The 20,193-nt window shown below is 37.2% G+C and overlaps 1 protein-coding gene across 1 annotated transcript in view; it reads left to right on the top strand.

Annotated features, from left to right (window-relative positions):
- Positions 1–2,539: 2,539 nt before the first annotated feature.
- Positions 2,540–20,193, top strand: part of LOC141543029 (uncharacterized) — a 30,167-nt gene continuing 12,513 nt past the window's right edge. The window contains 5 exon segments of the mRNA XM_074267830.1: positions 2,540–3,123; positions 3,125–3,198; positions 16,685–16,799; positions 16,962–17,132; positions 18,667–18,773. Of these exon segments, the coding sequence (XP_074123931.1) occupies positions 2,968–3,123; positions 3,125–3,198; positions 16,685–16,799; positions 16,962–17,132; positions 18,667–18,773 (623 nt within the window). The 5' untranslated portion in view covers positions 2,540–2,967.

The following is a 20,193-nucleotide window of genomic DNA, read 5'->3' as shown; positions in this document are numbered from 1 at the left end:
TATTTCTTCATGAACAAGGTTCAATCAAATAGTGTGTGTGTGTATACGTGTGTGTGTTTGTGTGTGTTTCCAAGACAGATCTTTTTCTAGTGACTCCTCTTTCTCAAATGTCAACTCTTCCTTTTGTTCTAGCCTGCAGCTACCACCACCACTAACCACTTCAGTAAACACTACAGCCACAGATTTAATGGCCTTCCAGGCCTCATGACCTTCTGAAATTTACAAGGTCATCATCTTGAGGTATATAGTTCAATGATTTAGTGACTTTGGAAAAGATAAATCTTCCACAATTTCCTTACCCTATTTTCCCATGAATCTTTTTGAAGAGACCTTATATTGGGAAACCATAAGGGAAAAAACAACATTTGTTTAGGGGTGACAGGGGATTGAACCTCCCTACTAGTTCTTCAGTCAGTATTGTGGATATACAGATAAGGCTTGATTAGTACAAACAATGTCTGCTCTAAAGTTAGCCCACAAAAAATCACTCTATTTGAAGTTATAGTTATGTAAAATATGGCCATTGGTATTAGCCCAATTCAACCCCATAGTGCAAATCCCACTGATGTATGTGACCAATTCAGAAGATTTACATTTACATTATTTGTTTTTACATCACATTAATTGTATTATTTACATTAATTGGAACCAAATTCAGCTCTGTCTGGAGAAATAATGGGAAGACTTAACATATATAGACTCAGTCAGATGTAGACATAATCTATATCTTCTCAGAAACAGCTGGAGAGAAGGGCACACAACACAAATGTGTGCCATAAGTAGGAAAACCAAGGAGAAAGTTCAAAAGAATGATTTTATTAAATTTGTCATCCGAAGAACTAGCTTCAAATCTAGTCCTTTTCATTTATCAGCTATGTCCCTACCCAGGAATGATAACAATACTTAAACTGTTTTAAGTACAACTATTTGGTGGAAATTTGCAACAAAAATAGAGATAAATTATATAAAGTGCTATATGAATCATATATGATGACGAAGTCTGTTACTTGTTCAATGTGGCTTTGAACTAGCCAAATCATTGTTCAAACTTATTCAAAATATATCATGGTGCTAAATGTTAGAAAATGTTATAGAACAGCCTATGCAATTTAGAGACAACATTGAAGTTCTGCAGGATATCATCAGGTAAGGCACAAACAATGAAGAGAATGTATCCCTTAAATAGATATTGACAAGACATGTCACAAGTATAACCAACATGTTGACCACTTGGTTTTACAAACTGAATCACAAATAATCTCTACTGAGACCAAAGACCTACAAGATGAATTGACATTTTGATTTGTTGAAAAGGAGGAGAGGGAAAAGCAATGGAGGGGAGGGAAAGGGGAATTAGGGGAAGGGAAAGGGGGGACTGGAAGAAGACAAAAAAAGAAAAGAAACAAACAGAGAGAAAGAGAAAGAAAAATAAGAGGAAAACGAAAAAGAAAGGTAAAGGAAAGGAGAAGGAGACAAAGGAACAGAGATGAAGAGGGAGGAAGGGGGAAGACAAGAAAGGCTAAGAAGAACCAAAACCAGCAGCAACAACAGCAGCAACAACAGTGGGGGTGGTAGTGGAGAAGGGAGGGTCATTAGGGTGGTTATGGATTATTTCTGTATTCTCAGGTTCAATGAATCTGGAGCTGAACAACGCAAGGTGAGCTGGTGGTGCAGAGGATACGTTTCATACCATGAATGGAACAAGAGAAGCAGCAGGGAAAAGCAGAAGGGGGGGGGGGGGGGGGGAAAGGCCAAGACTAGTTAGATAATAACCGGAATTGTTTCCCTTTGCAGAAATTTCCTTATGGATTGGAGGTTGACCCCAAATCACTAGAATGTAGCAACAAAATGCTACCTTCTACTCCACCTTATATGTGACTTAAAAACAGACTTTGATGATCTCTCCTAATGGAAGCATGCAACACTATGATATAAAGTAACACAGAGAATCCCTGTAGGATATTTGAAAATAGTCATACCTTCCCTTAGTCTTCTCTCTCTTATGCGTATCTCTTGTCTCTGAATTCATCAGTGTCCCTCCTAGAATGTAACATCGTTAAAAACGCCATTTTCTGGACAGAATCTCATCAGCCCAGAGTTGAATGGGTCTATTACCTTCTATATACCCTCTGAAGTCTCTGAGTATGTTTACATCTTTCAAGTAAAAGTGATATATCTTTTTCTATTGAACTGCTGAAATCCCTCTCTGACCCCTCCCCACCTCCATTAATAATAGCAGCAATAAGGCTAATTATGTAGAGGATGGACTTGAACCCAGGGCTGCCTGGTTGAGGCCAGCTGTCCCTCTTCTACAAATCCTTCCCGACACACTTTCAGGCAGTAACCAGGAAGGAAGAATCAGAAGAGGCTACATTTGTCCATCCGGGCCTCTAGGGTCCTTTTCAGGCTGGCTCCGCCTTTAGCTTCACAGAATTGTTAAAGGCTTGCAAGAGACTTGGGAGATTATCGAGTAGAATCTGATTTTACAGAAGAAACCGACGTTCAGAGAGGACGAGCTTTGCCTAATACAAAAGTAAGCAACAGAGCAGGTGCCGAGATTCGAATGGGAGACCAGGAGCTCACCCACCCTCGAGCGCCTCGAGCTCTGGATTCCTCGAGCTGAGAGTTAAGGGACCCAGCACCCGAGCACTCACCAGTGCGTGACTTGACTATCGCATCCCCGTGAGCCAGGAGCCGACAAAGGCACGTGCAGTTCAGTTCCCCTCTCGCCGTTGCCAGTGTAGCAGTCAGCTGAATCGGTTCTAACTGCTGCGGCCTCAGGTCTCAACCCCTGGCCTCGGGTAATTGACATTCCCCCCTTTTAGTTCCCCTTTAATTCCTCCTTTAATCCTCATTTTAATTCCCCCTTCAATTTCCCCTTTAATTCCCCCCTCGGAGCATGCTGAGGGGCCGGGAGAGAACTCCCCGGTGGGTTCTCCCCTCCCGGCCCTGAAGTCTGCTTCCAGGATGAAGAAAATTTTTGATTTTGGCAAGAAAAAGCTGTTTCCACCTTGTCCCCCGCTCAAGTTGCCGAATTTCTTTGGGGTCCAAACATCCAACTACATCCCAGGATACGTTATCCAGAACAAGGACCTCCGGAAGATCCACAAAGCTGCATTGTTAGGGGGATGTGGCCAAAGTGCAACATCTGCTGATGTTCGGAAAAAACAGTGTAAACGAAGCAGATAGAGAGAAGCGGTAAGAGCAAAAGTTGGGGGGAGGAGGAGGAGACAAGGCTCCACCCGAGGAGCCCAGGATATTCCTCCTCCCCAATCCCTGGACTTGAGTCCGTGTCCCCCACCCTCATTAATTCCCGGGAAATCAAACCCCCCTCAGCACCTGGGACAGGGTCAGGGTCAGGTTTTGCTTCCTAAAGATTGGCTAGCAAGTCCCAAAAGCTGGTGTCATCTCCTTCCTTCTTCCTGTCCCTTTTTAGTGAACTGGAAACTCCTTCCTTTGGCTTGTAGACAGGATCCAACTGGCATATTCTTAATCAGTAACAACGTGGGAGCAAATACAAATCTTTCCTGCTGAAATGTTGACCTGTCTAAAGCAACTGTGTCTGACTATCCATAAGGATATGTGAGGGATTTTCTTGGCAAAGTTACTGGAATGGTTTGCCATTTCCCTCTTTAGCTCATTTTGATAGATGAGGAAATGGAGGGCAAACAAGGTTAAACAACCTGCCCAGGATCACACAACTTTAAATAGTTGACATCAGATTTGAACTCAGGAAGATGTCTTCCTGACTCCAAACTCAGAAGTCTTCTTCGTTGTGCCATTTAAATGCCCCAAGATGGACACAATATGTGAAGAGTAAAAATTTCAAGGGAGAAAACTGCTTTTATTAAGATCTATGTATCAGTCACAAGGCTCACAGCAGCATATACAAAGGAAATGGGGGATCAGGGATTGCCCCTACATTCTAAAAGGTCAGTCAGGTAAGGGATTTAATCAAAAAGGCAGCCTCAGAAGCAGAGGAATTGATATTTGGAAAGAGAACCAGGAGAGAGAATAGTGTTTAAAAAGAGAGAGAGAGAGAGAGAGAGAGAGAGAGAGAGAGAGAGAGAGAGAGAGAGAGACAGGAATATCAACAAAAGGCTGCACTTTGGAAGGCTTCAGATAGGCAAAAAGAGAATTGAGAAAAGACTCATTAGATTTGGTAATTAAGGATCCATTAACATCTGTGAAAAATTTAGAAGAACATGAATGTTAAAAAAAAAATTACAGGAGAGGAAATGGAGACACCTCTTGTCAAGACCTCTCAAGCCATTTAGCCACAAAAGACTGGAGAGATGTGGGATGATAGTGAGGATGAATTGATGAAGTAAAGTTTCTTTGGGTATTGGAGGAGAAGACATAGGCATGTTTGTAGGAAGCAGGTAAATAGCCAGGATGTAGTGAAAGATTGATAAGAGAGAAAACGAATGATAGGTAAAATAGAATGCTAGCTCTTGTATACGTAGAAACTTTTTCATTGTCAAGGAAAGGGCTACCTCTTCATGTGAGATAGGTGAAGGAAAAATATTCATAGGAAGCATTTATAGATGAATTAGGTGAGAAGGAGGACAAAAGAGGGAGATTTCAGGAAATGGCTTGTTCTTTTTCCTAGTAAATATGAGCCAAGATTTTTAGCTAAAAAGGTGCAGCAAAGTGTGTACTATGGGAGGTTTGAGAAGGGATAAAATGTTTGAAAGAGCTTTTTGTAAGTGTAAGTGTCATAATGAATTGTTTAGGGAAGTATAATATGAAAGGATTGCCTTGGATCAGTGAGACCTCAATTGAGGTCATGTGACATAAATTTGCAGTGGCCCTAGTAAGCACAGTTGCATGATTTTCTCCAGTCTCATTGACATGTGCATAGAAAGTCTGAGCCTTAGAAGGATAATATTGGCAATATGATACATGAGCAATAAATTCTAGGGAAGGCAATGGAGAGTTGGAACACCCATAAGGGAAGGTAATGGAGAGTTGAACAACCATAAGGGAAGGCAAGGTGGATTGTCTTTATGAATGGTTCACCAAGGAGTCAAGATGCAGAAAGGAGAAGAGTGTAGCTAATGCAGGAGTGATGGTCTTGGATTAGAAATCATGGTCTGGTTAAAAAAACAGAATTTAAGTTTGTCTAATGACAGTAGATTGTGATCAGATAAAAGAAACTGAGGATTTGAAACCATGACAGTGCTGCATTTGTCAGAGGTCAGAGGTCTATCTGGCTGAGATAGGATGAAGAAGTAGATCATATGAAATGAGGAAGTTGAGCAACTGTGAAGTGAGTATGTTTGAGGGAGTGATAACCTATATATTGAAGTATAATGCTTTGGAAAGGAGAGATTGTAAGCTAACACATGAGTGCAAATATCTATGTATAAACTACATACATACAAGCTGAAGTTTAAAGTTTGAAATTAAAAGAAAAATAGGCTTAAAGGAGATGACTAAAGGCTTCTGATAGAAGGCAAGACTTTTGCTGAAATTAGGAGGTGGAAGTGTGGAACATTGCAGTCATGGAGACAGCAAGTAATTACTTAGTGTCAGAAGATGGAGTGCTATGTGTGAGGAACAGTCAGTGGACAAATACTAAATGTTTACTATGCAACTGTATTATGATTTTTTTTGGTAATCTTTTTTTTAATTTTGTTTTTTATTAAATTTTATAATTATAACATTTTCTTTGACAGTACATATGCATAGGTAATTTTTTTTTTACAACATTATCCCTTGTACTCCCTTCTGTTCTGAGTTTTTCCCCTCCTTCCCTCCACCCCCTCCCCTAGATGGCAGGCATTTCCATACATATTAAATATCTTATAGTATATCCTAGGTACAATATATATGTGTAGAATCGAATTTTGTTGTTGTTGTTGCAAAGGAAGGATTGTATTCCCAAGGTAAAAATAATCTGGGAAGAGAAACAAAACAAAACAAAACAAAACCAAAAAAAAAAAAACAATGCTCACAGTTTACACTCATTTCCCAGTGTTCCTTTTCTGGATGTAGCTGATTCTGTCCATCATTGATCAATTGGAATTGGATCAGCTCTTCCCTATGTTGAAGATATCCACTTCCATCAGAATACATCCTCATACAGTATCATTGTTGAAGTGTATAATGATCCCCTAGTTATGCTCATTTCACTCAGCATCAGTTGATTTAAGTCTCTCCAAGCCTCTCTGTATTCCTCCTGTTGGTCATTTCTTACAGAACAATAATATTCCCTAACATTCATATACCATAATTTACCCAAACATTCTCCAATTTATGAGCATCCATTCATTATCCAGTTTCTAGCCAATATGAAAAGGGCTGCCACAAACATTTTGGCACATACAGGTCTCTTTCCCTTCTTTAGTATTTCCTTGGGATATAAGCCCAGTAGTAGCACTGCTGGGTCAAAGAGTTTGATAACTTTTTGGGCATAATTCCAGATTGCTCTCCAGAATGGTTGGATTCTTTCACAACTCCACCAACAATGCATCAGTGTCCCAGTTTTCCCACAGCCCCTCCAACATTCATCGTTATTTGTTCTTGTCACCTTAGCCAATCTGACAGGTGTGTAATGATACCTCAGCGTTGTCTTAATTTGCATTTCTCTGATCAATAGTGATTTGGAACACTCTTTCATATGAGTGGAAATAGTTTTAATTTCATCATCTGAAAATTGTCTGTTCATATCCTTTGACCATTTATCAATTGGAGAATGGCTTGATTTCTTATGAATTAAAGTCAATTCTCTGTATATTTTGGAGATGAGACCTTTAACTGTAAAAATGTTTTTCCAATTTGTTACTTCCCTTCTAATCTTGTTTGCATTAGTTTTGTTTGTGCAGAAACTTTTTAATTTGGCATAATCAAAATTTTCTATTTTGTGATCAATAATGGTCTCTAGTTCTCCCTTGGACACAAACTCCTTCCTCCTCCACAAGTCTGAGAGGTAAACCATCCCATGTTCCTCCAATTTATTTATGATTTCGTTCTTTATGCCTAAATCTTGGACCAATTTTGATCTTATCTTAGTATGTGGTGTTAAATGTGGGTCTATGCCTAGTTTCTGCCATACAAATTTCCAGTTTTACCAGCAGTTTTTATCAAATAATGAATTCTTATCCCAAAATTTGGGATCTTTGCATTTGTCAAACACTAGATTGCTATTTTTATTCGCTATCTTGCCTTGTGAACCTAACCTATGCCACTGATCAACTAGTCTATTTCTTAGCCAATACCAAATGGTTTTGGACTTCCAGCCAAGATGGTGGCATGGAGGCAGACAGCTGCTTGAGTGAGCTCCATGTTTTCTCTCAGGACTTACTTCATGACAAGCCTCAGAATTAATCCTTGACCAGAAAAGAAACCCACAAATAATCACCAACAGAAGACATCCTTGAAAGTCGCCAGAAAAGGTCTGTGTTTGCTCGGGGGAGGGTCAAACAGACTGGGCGCAGACTGAGGGCAGGCAGCCAGAGAGGGGCAGACAGCTCAAGCAGCTCAGACTGGAGGGGGGAGGGGTATGATCTCTGCCATTTCTGCAAAAAGACTTTTACCCCAGTGTGGATATTCTGTCTTGGCACCAAGCCAGGAGCAGCAGGGAGGGTGTAAACACTAGAGGTGAAGATTAAAACCCCGGAAATCTAGCCTCTCAGAACCCGGCCACCCCCAACCCCAACCTGGAGTGACTCTGAGTTCTCAGAGCCTCAGAGCCCAGACGCAGCGCAGCCATCGTTGTCCTGTTAGTGTCTCTCTGCTACCCTACCCCCAGTCTGTAGAGGAAGCCCATTAACACCATCCAGCCCCATCCCCCCCCAAATAGACCAATTGTTTCTCTTGTCAATTTGTTTTCCTCTATTCCACTCTTGACAAAATGAACAAAAAATTCAAAAGGGCTCTAACCATTGACAGCTTCTGTATGGAGAGAGAGCAGACTTCAAATACTGAGGAGACTGGAAAGGGAAAGGGAAGCTTGGAAAGAGAGCCAGGAGAAGTCATCTAGAGTGGATAAAGAGATCAAATCATTGAGAAACAAAATTAGTGAATTAGAAAAGGTAAACAACTCCAAGGAAACAGGATTAGTGAGCTGGATAAAGAAATCAGCTCTCTAAAAAATAAAATGGAAAAAATGGAAAAAAATTCCATAGAAGAAAAAAACTCACTTAAAAACACAATTGGACAATTAGAAAAGGATATAAAAAAGTGAGTGAAGAAAATACATCATTGAAAATTAGACTGGAACAAGTAGAAATGAATGACTCAAGGAGAAACCAAGAGGGAGTCAAGCAAAACCAGAGAAATGAAACAATTGAAAAGAATGTCAAGTACCTTATTAGAAAGACAACAGACTTGGAAAACAGATCCAGGAGTGACAATTTGAGAATAATTGGACTCCCTGAAAAATGTGAGGAAAAAAAGAGCATGGACACTATTTTCGAGGAAATTATCAAAGAGAACTGCCCAGATGTTTTTCCATTTTATTTTTTAGAGAGCTGATTTCTTTATCCAGCTCACTAATCCTGTTTTCCTTGGAGTTGTTTGCCTTTTCTAATTCACTAATTTTATTTCTCAATGATTTGATCTCTTTATCCACTCTAGATGACTTCTCCTGGCTCTCTTTCCAAGCTTCCCTTTCCCTTTCCAATTTCTCTTCTAGCTCTCTTGTGAGGCCTTTTTGATTTCCTCTATGAGATTATTTTGTATTGAGCAGATCATATCCCCCTTCGGGGATTCCTCTGGGGACAGTCTGTTTTTAGTCTCCTCAGTATTTGAAGTCTACTCTCTCTCCATACAGAAGCTGTCAATGGTTAGAGCCCTTTTGAATTTTTTGTTCATTTTGGCAAGAGTTGAATAGAGGAAAACAAATTGACAAGAGAAACACTTGGTCTGTTTTGCCGGGGATGGGGCTGGATGGTGTTAATGGGCTTCCTCTACAGGCTGGGGGTAGGGCAGCAGAGAGACACTAACAGGACAACGCTGGCTGCGCTGCGTCTGGGCTCTGAGGCTCTGAGAACTCAGAGTCACTCCAGGTTGGGGTTGGGGGTGGCCGGGTTCTGAGAGGCTAGATTTCCGGGGTTTTAATCTTCACCTCTAGTGTTTACACCCTCCCTGCTGCTCCTGGCTTGGTGCCAAGACAGAATATCCACACTGGGGTAAAAGTCTTTTTTGCAGAAATGGCAGAGATCATACCCCTCCCCCCTCCAGTTTGAGCAGCTGCCTGCCCTCAGTCTGCGCCCAGTCTGTTTGACCCTCCCCCAAGCAAACACAGACCTTTTCTGGCGAATTTCAAGGATGTCTTCTGTTGGTGATTATTTGTGGGTTTCTTTTCTGGTCAAGGATTAATTCTGACGCTTGTCATGAAGTAAGTTCTGAGAGAAAACACAGAGCTCAAGCAGCTGTCTGCCTCCACACCGCCATCTTGGCCGGAAGTCCATGATTTTAAAGAAAAGTTCGGATTCGCTCCTATAAATGATGCTCTCAAGCTCAGTTAAAAAGTAAAAGTAAAAAGTTTTAATCAAATAAGACAAGGTACAGACAATTTAGATTTACATAAAAAAACAAAGAGAAATAATAATTAGCATACAGTTATAGCAGATAGAGGAAGAGAATACATCACCAATTCAAGTGAACCTCAAAAACTCAAATGGCTGGGAGCCCCGTTTCAGCCTCAACTTGAATTATGTAAAGATTTTCCTGGGGGAAGCATCCTTCCCACAGGTGAAGCTCAACTGAGGTATAGGACGCTGGCTTTTTATGTGTATTTTTTTAGACAAAGAAGACTCTCAGCCAAGAAGTTTGGCATGTATACATGTGCAGAGTACGTGACAATCCTGTATGTTGACTCATTCCATATTGTCTATATCTTGACATGTTTCCTTATCAATTGTATATGCTCAGGGAGGAAGCCACCCCACCCTAAGCATAAACATTCCCAGGAATGGCTAGTTCCTGATATCTATTGTCAAGTTCATGGAACGGTCAAATTCCCATATTTTAGAAGCTCAGGCCTGTTGGATTTGAGTGAGCTTATCATTCTAATATGAAATCTTAATTTTTTATTCAGCAACCCACACTCTGCTAAGATCTTGGAATACAAAGAATGGTCAAAGACAGGCCCTGCAGTCAGAGCACTCACGTTTCAATGAAGAAGATAACATGAAAACAACTAAGTACAAAAGTGATACTCCATGAAGGATAAACTAGGAATAATCAACAGAGGAAGACATCAGTTTTAAGGGGGAAAAACTTATTGTAGAAGTTAGCATTTTAGCCAGGATAGGGCAAGAGATAAAGAAAAGAAATGAGTAGTCCAGGAATGGAGGGGACGGGGAAGGCATCTAGTAAAAATACCTGGAGTCTGGAAGTAGAAGTGTCTTGTGCTAGGATGGGCAGTGTCTGCTCACCCCATGATTATTCTCTTAACCAAACTACTGGACACAACAGGCCAATCTGTTATATACACAGAGTGGAAGGAAGACGCTGATAGTTATAAAAAATGCAACTCAACCTAAAACTTGCTCACAGTATTTTATATCTGACATATATTCAAAGGCTTATCTCTTCAATTTATTTTTTTAAAATAATTTCTATAAGTATTTCCCCTACAATCCAACAATCCTAATTTTTTGAAAATAGGTTTTTTTAATCTATATTATAAAGTTAAGATTTTGAACATGATTTCCATACAAAGACAATTGACAAAAAAAGTCTGAAGTTATGACTAATATAATAAGACTTTTTTCATGTGCAGTTTATAGAATCAGCTTCATTATTCTCTCAGCATACCTCATATAGCTGTCCGATGAAAAGTGTAAGTTAGAGTTTCTCATGGGACGTAGACTGTTTAGTTTTATTGATGAGAGAATTCCTTTGAGCATTGCAACTTTAAATTTTAGAAAATTGTGTTGGTCAATGAGAGGTTAACTGATTTGTCCAGGTTTTACATAGCCAGTGTATGTACTATGTAAGACCTAGTAGGTCTTGCAAACTTCCAGGATTGTCTTCTGTCCACCATACTGTGCTCTTGATTTTAGGAAACAATATATGCAAGAGAATCTTTAACCATGAGTCACAAAAATCATACATAGAGAAAAGTTAAATTCCACATGTATTTTTCAAAGGATTTTTTTTTATTAAATATGAAAATCTGTGGAATCCTGTCTGGAAATTTGATGGTTCAAAGTACATCATTCACTTGTCCAAATTGAATTTTATATTGTTTAATGCAAGTAATTGTGTTCTTAGAAACAATGAAGCCTTGTTCTGATTTAAATTTATTTTTTCATGTCATTTTCAATATCAATCATTCATTAGCTTTCAAAATTGAAAAAGGGTATATTTTGATTTTTTGAAAAATATTTTCCCATATCCTAAAAGCCAAGAAATAAAGGCATTGGCATGGTGCTTGTGCACATACAGACATACATCAATGTACCTGGCTTAACATTTACAAAGCCTCAGTAGGTATGGATAAGTGAGAACAGCCCCATAGGTTAAAGCAACAGAGGTATTGGCTCCCTGAAATGATGGAAGCCTTTTAAGCCTTTTAAGTTGTAAGCCCAATTTGTTAATCTTCTCTTTCTCTATTTTCTTCAAATAAGCCTCTAAAGATATAAAATTTCCCCTTATTACTGCTTTAGCTGCATCCCAAAGATTTTGATATGATGTCTCATCATTGTCATTATCTTGGGTGAGATTGTTAATTGTTTCTATAATTTGCTCTTTCACCCAGTCATTCTTTAAGATGAGATTATTCAGTTTCCAATTACTTTTTGGTCTATTTACCCCTAACTTTTTACTGAATGTAGCTTTTATTGCATTGTGATCTGAGAAGAATGCATTTATTATTTCTGCCTTCCTACATTTAATTTTGAGATCTTTATGTCCTAATATATGGTCTATTTTTGTATAGGATCCATGAACTGCTGAGAAGAAAGTATATTCCTTTCTATTGCCATTCAGTTTTCTCCAAAGGTCTATCATACCTAGTTTTTCTAATGTTCTATTTACTTTTTTAATTTCTTTCTTGTTTGTTTTGTGGTTTGATTTGTCTAAATCTGAGAGTGCAAGGTTGAGATCTCCCACTATTATAGTTTTGCTGTCTATTTCTTCTTGCAGTTCTCTTAACTTTTCCTTTAGAAAGTTAGATGCTATACCACTTGGTGCATATATGTTTAGTATTGATATGGCTTCATTATTTATGCTACCTTTCAGCAGGATATAGTTTCCTTCCTTATCTTTTTTAAATAGATCTACTTCTGCTTTTGCTTGATCTGAGATAAGGATAGCTACCCCTGCTTTTTTGGCTTTACCTGAAGCATAATAGGCTCTGTTCCAACCTTTTACCTTTACTCTGTATGTATCTCCCTGCTTTAAGTGTGTTTCCTGTAGACAACATATTGTAGGGTTCTGCTTTTTGATCCAATCTGCTATCCGTCTCCATTTGATGGGATCGTTCATCCCATTTACATTTACAGTTAAAATTACTAATTCTGTATTTCCTGCCATCGTATTATCCCCAGATTATGCTTTTTTCCCTTGACCCCCCTGATCCCCCTCCCCGATATTTAATTTACAGACCCCCCTTGTAACACGCAACCCTCCCTCTTTTTTTTTTTTTTTAGGATCCCTCCCCCCTCCCTCCAAGTCCCTTCACTTATTCTCCTTTTCCTTTTCCCTTTTCCTCTCCCCCCTTTTAATGAGGTGAGAGAAAATTCTCTGAAAAACAAATATGTTAATTATTTACTCTTTGAGCCTCTCCTGATGAGAGTAAGATTCACACAATGATTCTCCCCCTCACTAAGTTCCCTCAGATATGGTGTATTTTCTATGCCTCTTCCTGGGATGTAGTTTCCCTCTTTTTTTCATTCCTTCCCCTTTTTCTGAACCGACCTCCTTCCCTTTACTACACCCCCCTTTTTTCTTTTATATCAGTAAAATCAAATTATCCTTGAGTACTTTTTATATACCCACAACAGAGTTACAGTTCTCAAGGGTTCTGTGTACCTTTTTCTGTTTCTCTTCAGTCTTGTGGATGTAGATCAAATTTTTTGTTTAAGTCTGTTTTTTTTCTTAGAAACATATAGAATTCCTCTGTTTCATTGAATGACCATCTTCTTCCATGGAAAAAGATGCTAAACTTAGCTGGGTAGTTCATTCTTGGTTGCAGTCCTTGATCTTTTGCCTTACGGAATATCAGGTTCCAGGCCCTTCTATCTTTTAATGTGGAGGCAGCCAGATCTTGGGTGACCCTTATTGTGGCACCTTGGTATTTAAATTGTTTTTTTCTAGTTGCTTGCAGGATTTTCTCCTTTGTGTGGTAATTCTGCAGCTTAGCCACAATATTCCGTGGTGTTCTTTTTTTAGGGTCTATTTCAGAAGGAGTTCGATGAATTCTTTCCACATCTACTTTCCCCTCTGTTTCTAGTATCTCTGGACAGTTCTCTTTGATAATTTCCTGTAAAATAGAATCTAGGCTCGTTTTTTGGTCATAGTTTTCTGGAAGTCCAATGATCCGCAGATTATCTCTCCTAGATCTATTTTCCAGGTCTATAGATTTTCCCAGTAAGTATTTGACGTTGTTCTCCAGCTTCTCATTTTTTTTGTTTTGTTTGACTTGATTCTTGGGTTCTCTGTGAATCATTCATTTCTATTTGTTCCATCCTGACTTTTAAGGAGTTATTTTCTTCTTTCACAGTTTTTAGTTCTTTTTGTAAATGCCCAATTTCGTTTTTAAATGAATTATTTTGCTCTATTGAATTTTTTTCCATTTCCCTAATTTTTTTTTTTGAGAATTATTTTCTTTTTCCAATTCAGAAATTCTATTTTCTTGAGACTTTTTTATCTTTTCCAATTCAGAAATCCTACTTTCCTGTGTTTTTTTAACCTTTTCTAATTCACTAATTTTGTTTCCCTGCATCTCCTGTGAATTCTTTATTTTTTCCAACTCCAATTTCAGGACGTTGTTATTCTCTATCATAGCTTCCCTTTCCTTTCCCCATTTTTCTTCAATCTCCCTTAATTTTTTAAGAGTTTCTTCTAGGAGAGAGTTATGTGATGGGGGGCAGGAATCGCTCCCCTTTAGGTTGTTATCTGCTGTCTCTCTGCTGTTAACTTCCTCGGGGTTGGATACCCGCTCTTTCTCTGTATAGAAGGAATCTATAGTTTTTTCTGGCTTTTTTGCTCATATTTAAAAAATCTTTTGGGGTCTGTCACTGGGGTAGGAAATTATTTATTTACTTCTTTACCAGCTTCCTCCCAGACCGGATGGATGCAGCGGCTCCTGCGCCTGAGCTAAGATAGAGCTCTGATTATAAGTAATTCTTGATTTAAAATGTTTTTTCCTAAAACTAAAGAAAAATGAAAATCCTATAGCCACACAGTATGACAATTCAAAGAAAATGTTAGTCGCCTTTTCAATGTTGAGATACTTTTAAATGTATTCAGTAGTGATCAGAGAACCCATGCCAAATGAGCTTAAACAGAATGTCACTAATTATCTACTACTTTGAAGCTTGATGAAATTTGGAGACACACTCAAAGTGAAGAACATTGAATTTCTAACCATCAGCTTCTTGTTAATTGAAAACCGTCAAGGATTCTTCCCTTCTCCCCTCTACTTTTATGGTTATATTCTACCCTAAAATGCACAACAACCAAATTGCCCTCCCAACTGGGTGTCACTCAGTTAGCATGATGGTTTACCAAGCATCTTTCTTTTTCACCCTCTTTTCCTCTTATTATGAGAATTTTTTTTGCTGCTTTGCTTCCTTTCTTTCACTACTCATTACTCAGTTTCCTACTTAAGCAATTTCATAAATATAAACACCTTTTAAAAATTCCATCACCTTTTCTGCCAACTCCTTCTTTGGAATATCATTTTGTCCTGTCTTCCTTTAATTTTGCTTAGCCCTTTTCTGAGTAAAACAAGGAGTCCATCTGGATTAAGAAAGATTAAATTTGTAATGTAAACTGAATTAACAAATCTCAGGTTTTAAAAAAGTTCCTTTCATATTCTCAATAATAAAAGGCTTCATTTCATCTCCCCTTTTCTAAATAAGCTTGAAAATCATTAGCAGTTAACTTTTTAAGAGATGCAAATGTCTTATGTGTTGTTTTTTCTGTTTTGTTTGATTACTGATTTAAGAACAAATTTGTATTATTGCTAAATACTAATTACTAGCAAGACCTGGATTCATATATATGTTCTAGTTATGTGACCCTGAGCAAATTTATCAGCTGCTTGAGTGTCCTCAAGTATGAGGATGATGATAATACCTACTTCCCAAAGATGAAATGATAAAATATTTGTAAGATGCTGAACACAGCCTCTGGAACATAGTAGATACATAATAGATGCTAGTTTTCCTTCTTATCAAGATACATCCAAGCATGTCACCATTGCAGCTGGGAGGATGGGGGAGGAAGAAATCTCTTCCCTTCTGATTACCTTAGATACTTTGGAAGAAGGCCAAAAGGAAAAGACAAAAGGGGAGTTCTGAAAAATAAGAAAAAATTAAAATATATATGAAAATTTATATCAACATTACTTCATTAATACATGATTTCGTTATGGATATTTCCTCCATAAATTCATAACACAACTTGGTGTAGAAGGTCAGCTATCATCAGGAGGTTTTCAATGAATAGAATGCTGGACTTGGAGTCAGGAAGACTCATCTTTGTGGAATTCAAGTCTGGTATCAGATACTAGCTGTGTGGCTCTGGGCAAGACTCTCAATCTTGTTTGCCTCAGTTGAGCTGGAGAGGGAAATGGCAAGCTACTCCAGTTCTTTAGCAAGAAAACTCAACATGAGGAGACAAGAGTTGAACAGGACTGAGATGACTAAACAACAAAGAGGTACTTTGAAATATATCATCAATAAAAAATCCATCCTCCTTTGACCAACCTGATAATATCTTTATGACCTTAGTTAAGTTGGTTGATGGTTAACAGACATACCAGACCCTTACTACAAACCTTTCCCACCATGGCAGAACTACCAAAATGTTTACCCTGCTGGAATAGCCTGTGCCATCCTAGAGCCACTTCAACTGTACAATGCTGCATTTCAGTGAGTGTTGGTAGAGAATGCACACATGTGTATATGTGCTAATATAAAGATCCAATATGTAAATGTATAAGGGATTTTGATGAGGCAGCTGCTTCACTAAATATTTTGTAGTTGCGGATAGATATCTTAATGGAAAAAAATATAGACTTAACCACCAGGCAGGGTGAAGCCCACCTATAATCCCAGTTACAGGGAGGTTGAGGCTAGCAGAGCTCTTGAATTCATGAGTTGTGGGTTGCAGTGGGCCATGCCAGTAGGGTCTCTCCTCTGTTTGACATTCATATGGGTAATCCCAAAGTACAAGGGGCCAGCAATTTACCTGAGGAGAGGTGAAGCAGCCCGGGTCAGAACCTGAGGAAAGTCCCCATGCTAATCTGTAGTGAAATCTACATCTATCTGCTAGATATATTTCTCCTGCTTTAGTGATTTTGTGTATCATATGCAGCAATGAGAGTTAATGCATATTTTATATTTATTTAGATGACATTAGTGGCCATTTATTTTAGAAATGATTTATAATTTAGACTTAAGAAAATGCATTATTAATTAAATTAATTAAAAATTATCCTAACAATGGTACAATATTGGTTGCTGTAGTATATTACATTGCTCTCTTATCTCTATAGAACATGTCTTCATCTGGCCTGTGCTAATGGACATCTAGATGTTGTGTCTCTCTTAATAGAGAGAAAATGTGAACTGAATTTGTTGGACAGAGACAGTCGAACACCTTTTATGAAGGTACACGTTAGTTAACCATGCTGTTCATTGAAATGGATTTGGATTTCTGTCTTTGATTTAAAAAAAAGTTAGTAAATAACTTATTTAAATATTACTAATGATGTTTGAATATACTCAATTTTATATTAAATTATTATTTCTTTGTATATATTATGTTGACAGGCAATACAGTGTGAGGAGGATGAGTGCGCAACTCTTTTGCTTGAACATGGTGCAGACCCTAATCTTGGGGATGGCAGCAACAATGCTCTTCACTATGTTGCCTTTTGTCAGAGCATAGACATGGCAGCAAAACTCCTTCAATATAAAGCTGATATTGAAGCAAAAAACAAGGTAGAAATTAACAATCTTGTATAATAGATTATCAGCTAAAAATCATAATGTCCAATGTACATATTTTGTAATTCATTTATTTATGAAAGCATCTTTTTAATGAAAATAATTTAAAGTTATTCTCTAGTCAAAGTTCATTTTCAGAACTTTCTAATGTAGGATGGAGGGGTGAGGAAGGCTGGGAGAGTACACATGGCACTGGAAGAGATTTCATTCACAGTGGAATTCCTAAGAAGTAAATTCCCTCCACTAATTTAGCTCAGGGCTTGCTCTATGTTTTAATCTTACAGAATGGATTCTTCCACTGGGATTCATTAACTTTACAAAGACTACATTACATTTTTGCTTATTTCAATGTAATTGGTTTTGTTTGTTTTCTATGTATTTTAGGCATTTAAAAACATTTTAAAAAGGGAGTCGATGACAAAGAAAAAGTTTGGCTTTGCTTGTTTTCTATGTATCTTAGGCATTTAAAAACATTCTAAAAAGGGAGTCGATGACAAAGAAAAAGTTAAGAAACCCAATGTTAGGGAGAGTCCTGGAATACTGCAGGGTCACTCACTCAGTATATATGTGTCAGCTGAAGGCCCTGAATCCAGGGCTTTGTTACTAGTTAGCTGACTATTCTATCACATTCATCTCTCCAGATTGTTCTTTGCATGATATATTAGGTCTGCTCCCTAGAATGCAGTAGTACTACCAGATATTATTTACAATGCTTTTCTATATTTAGAACTTTGCAATGTGAACTTGTCATGAAGAAATGCCATAATATTTTTGGAAAAACCTTTTGAAATTTGTTCCTGCTAAATCTTAACTACACAGAGACAGAATTTTCACAGGAAAAAAATTATATACATGTTTTCTTTATCCTAATGACTACGAATTTTTCTTTCTAGAACTGCTGAATGACTCCTGATTTTTTAAGTAAAGGCTTAATTGTTTTTGCCACTTGTGAGAGGAAAAATAAGGAATATATATTAAGAGGATGGTAAGAGAGGGAAAATGCTAGGTGAATGATTTTCTTCCAGGTTTCACTTACTCAGGGCAAGATTTTTTTTAATTTGTTTTATTTACTGTTGTTATAATTATTGTTGAGTTTGTTTGGAATGGATAAAAATAACTAGTCAAGTTCAAACCCAGCCAGGATATAGCTTTACCTTAATAGAGTTTTGAGGAAATAAGTTTGGAAATAAGTTGGACAATGATCTGGCAAGAATGGAAGATATTCATGAAATAATGTGAACTGGTCTCTTAGTAATTCTGAATTTCTATCTTCTGATTACATATTCATCATTTTATCATTTTATATATAAGAGAACTTTTGGCCCAGAGAGCTAAAATAATTTGCTTTGTGATCACATAGGAATTAATAGAAGTAAGATTTATGCTCTAGTCTTCTCACTCCACTGCCCCATTGTGCCATGATTTCTTATCATGTCATTAGCAAATTCATATAATGTCATAAGTTTTGAATTAAATTAAATATAGAATGCTTACTTAATATAACAAAATATTTCTTCTGACTTTGCAGGAAGGCCTTACGCCACTTTTTTTTGCAATTAGAGCAAGGAAGTTTGATATGGCAGAATTTCTCCTAAAGAACGGGGCAAATGTTAATGCCTTAGATGGCTATAAAAGGTAATAAAGGCTCTAAAATACAAAAACAACATTTCTAGAGGGATAAAAAACAACTTAAATCATGGAACACTTAGTGAACAACAATAATTGAAATTGAATATCATTGCAAAGGGGTGAGAAAAGCACACATCATCTATGAAAAGAAAAAATATGTATGTCTCTGCAAGAGAAAAAATATATGGGCATATTAAGCATTGTTTCTTGGTGATTATTATTTGAAGTTTTCTATATTGATTTTGAATTAGTTAAGATTATCCCATAGAAGTTTTGAACTTTTCAATTCAGTTGATTCTCTTTATGAAATAATCTTAATATCACCCATAAGGATTGTAGCATATATTTTCTGTTCCTTGTTTCAATTTCCCTTAAGAATATGCACATTGATAGACGCAAATGAAGGAATGATATGATAAAATACTTTGATGGACCCTTAACCTTTCATTATGAATACTCTTACCACTGATTCAGTTATTAATCCTTCCATTCAATCCCATCCCACAGGACTTTTGTCATAAAGGATCCAGAAAACACACTGATTCATTCCCTTGCTTCTTTTAATACTTGAGAACCAGTGCAAGCTTTCATTTTCAATACAAGATTAGCCTACCTCTTTTTGTATTCATTTTTGTCTTTGCCATCACTTACTTTGCAATCACCTACTTATACTCACCACATATATGTCCATGAATTTTGGGGATTCTCTACAATTTTGATTTGTAAAAGATCATGTGTTTGTGTCTTGAGTTTTTAAAAATCTACTGTGTCCAAATATCATTCCTGAAAAATATTGGTGTTTATAAAATAAGCTTTTATGGCAGTGTGATCATTAGAGAAGTACTGTATAGTTTCTCAAATGAGATCCTATTGTATTTCCTTTTCCCAATAATTTTGAGACCAGTTCATTGTTATTGTTCAATGTCTATACAAGTTTTGTATGTGTATATATATACATATATATATATATGTATATATATATAGATATGTATAAATACATCTACAAAGATATAGGAAAACCAACTAATTGGGACTATTCAGCAAACTACAGGGAATCTGGAAAATTCTTCTCATTGACTTTTTCAATATATACTATTTGATCAATCACTTTATACTAAATATAGACCTTTTTCATGTTCAAAGGCTTGACACATTTAGTAAAATGTCCCAAATAGAAGCATTTGGAACTCTTTTCCATCATATACAATCTATTCTATTTGGATTTTGTACAGAGCATCCTACATATTACTGGCTACCTTCTTTGATATTTTCTTTTCATTTATGCCCTTGACACTCTTAATGTTTTGTTCTAGCAGATGAATTTTCTTTTTGTTTTGTTTGTTTTTCCTAGCTTCATGAAATGATTTTTTAACAGTTGGTTTCTATGGCACTGAATAAATAAATTAATGTAGGCAAAATGATAATT

Source organism: Sminthopsis crassicaudata, chromosome 5 (genome assembly GCF_048593235.1).
Source record: "Sminthopsis crassicaudata isolate SCR6 chromosome 5, ASM4859323v1, whole genome shotgun sequence".
NCBI classification, from domain to species: Eukaryota; Metazoa; Chordata; class Mammalia; order Dasyuromorphia; family Dasyuridae; genus Sminthopsis; species Sminthopsis crassicaudata.
Note: the sequence above shows the minus strand (reverse complement) of the source record. Positions and strands in the feature narration are given on the sequence as shown.